The following is a 1187-nucleotide window of genomic DNA, read 5'->3' as shown; positions in this document are numbered from 1 at the left end:
CTATTTTCATAGTAGCATTAGAGGCTGAGGGGTGACCTTATGGAGGTTTGTAAAATCATGAGGGGCATGGATAGGATAAATAGGTAAGGTCTTTTCCCTGAGGTGGGGGAGTCCAAAACTAGAGGGCATAAGTTTAAGGTGAGAGGGGAAAGATATAAAAGGGACCTAAGGGGCAACCTTTTCACGCAGAAGGTGGTACATGTATAGAATGAACTGTCGGAAGATGGTGTGGAGGCTGGTACAATTACAGCATTTATAAGGCATCTGGATGGGTATATGAATAGGAAGGTTTTAGAGGGTTATTGGCCAAATGCTTGCAAATGGGAATAGGATATCTGGTTGGCGTGGATGATTTGGACTGAAGGTTCTGTTTCTATGTTGTATATCTCTATGAACAGACGTTATTAAGATGGAAAAATTGGGAGAATGGAATTGAAGGTTTACAGCAACCAGAACGGACTTTTCGTCAAGGTTATAGCGAATATCAGTTAATTAGCAATCCCTAGAAATTATAACAGAAGCTCAAGGAAGGGAAAGTAAGAATCTGTAAAGGTGAAAGAAGGTGCAAAATTGCAAGCAAAGTTGGTGTCAATTTCGGGGTTGCAGCAGGGGAAGAAACAGTCATCAGTGACAGTGCCGTGGAAGAAGTGATGAGAAAAAGGGTGCACAGCGCACAAACAGGATTGTCCTCTGGCCACCAGGGGGCATGATGGGCAGACAATATTGCGGGACCGAGGGTAGTCCTCCGGCCACCAGAGGGCGGGCATTACGGAAACAGAGCAGTCCCCTCGTCCTTTGGGGGCGGTAAATGCGGTTGAAGGGAGGTTAGTCCTCCGGTCAGTAGAGGGCGGGCAGGGGAGAGTCTCTGAGAGTTCAGGAACGGAGGTGATTCATCTTGACGGTGTTGCTGTCCTTTCCCCGGGAGCCGGCGAGGGTGACAGTAAGAGGCTGCGATGTCGCTGCTGCAAGCGGCCTTGACCCTAGGGCGGAGGCCGGGTTCCTGTGGTGTCCGCCAGGTGAGCCGTGCTTCCCGGAGCCCGGGGGCTGTCAGAGTGGGGAGCTGCCCTTCACCGGCAGGTTCATCAGTAAATAATTTCTGAGGTAGTAGGGACTGCCGATGCTGGAGAATCTGAGATAACGAGGTGTAGAGCTGGATGAACACAGCAGGCCAAGCAGCATCAGAGGAG

At 50.0% G+C, this 1187-nt stretch overlaps 1 protein-coding gene across 1 annotated transcript in view; it reads left to right on the top strand.

The window, feature by feature from the left end:
• The first annotated feature begins 860 nt into the window (after window positions 1-860).
• The window catches only part of gfm1 (G elongation factor, mitochondrial 1), a 39639-nt gene continuing 39312 nt past the window's right edge, over window positions 861-1187 (top strand). The window contains exon 1 of the mRNA XM_048604264.1: window positions 861-1016. Coding sequence (XP_048460221.1) covers window positions 954-1016 — 63 coding nt within the window. The 5' untranslated portion in view covers window positions 861-953. The remainder of the gene's footprint in view (window positions 1017-1187) is intronic.

This window comes from Rhincodon typus, chromosome 13 (genome assembly GCF_021869965.1).
Source record: "Rhincodon typus isolate 14 chromosome 13, sRhiTyp1.1, whole genome shotgun sequence".
Classification (NCBI taxonomy): domain Eukaryota; kingdom Metazoa; phylum Chordata; class Chondrichthyes; order Orectolobiformes; family Rhincodontidae; genus Rhincodon; species Rhincodon typus.
The sequence above is the reverse complement of the archived record's forward strand: the minus strand, read 5'-3'. Positions and strand labels throughout refer to the sequence as shown.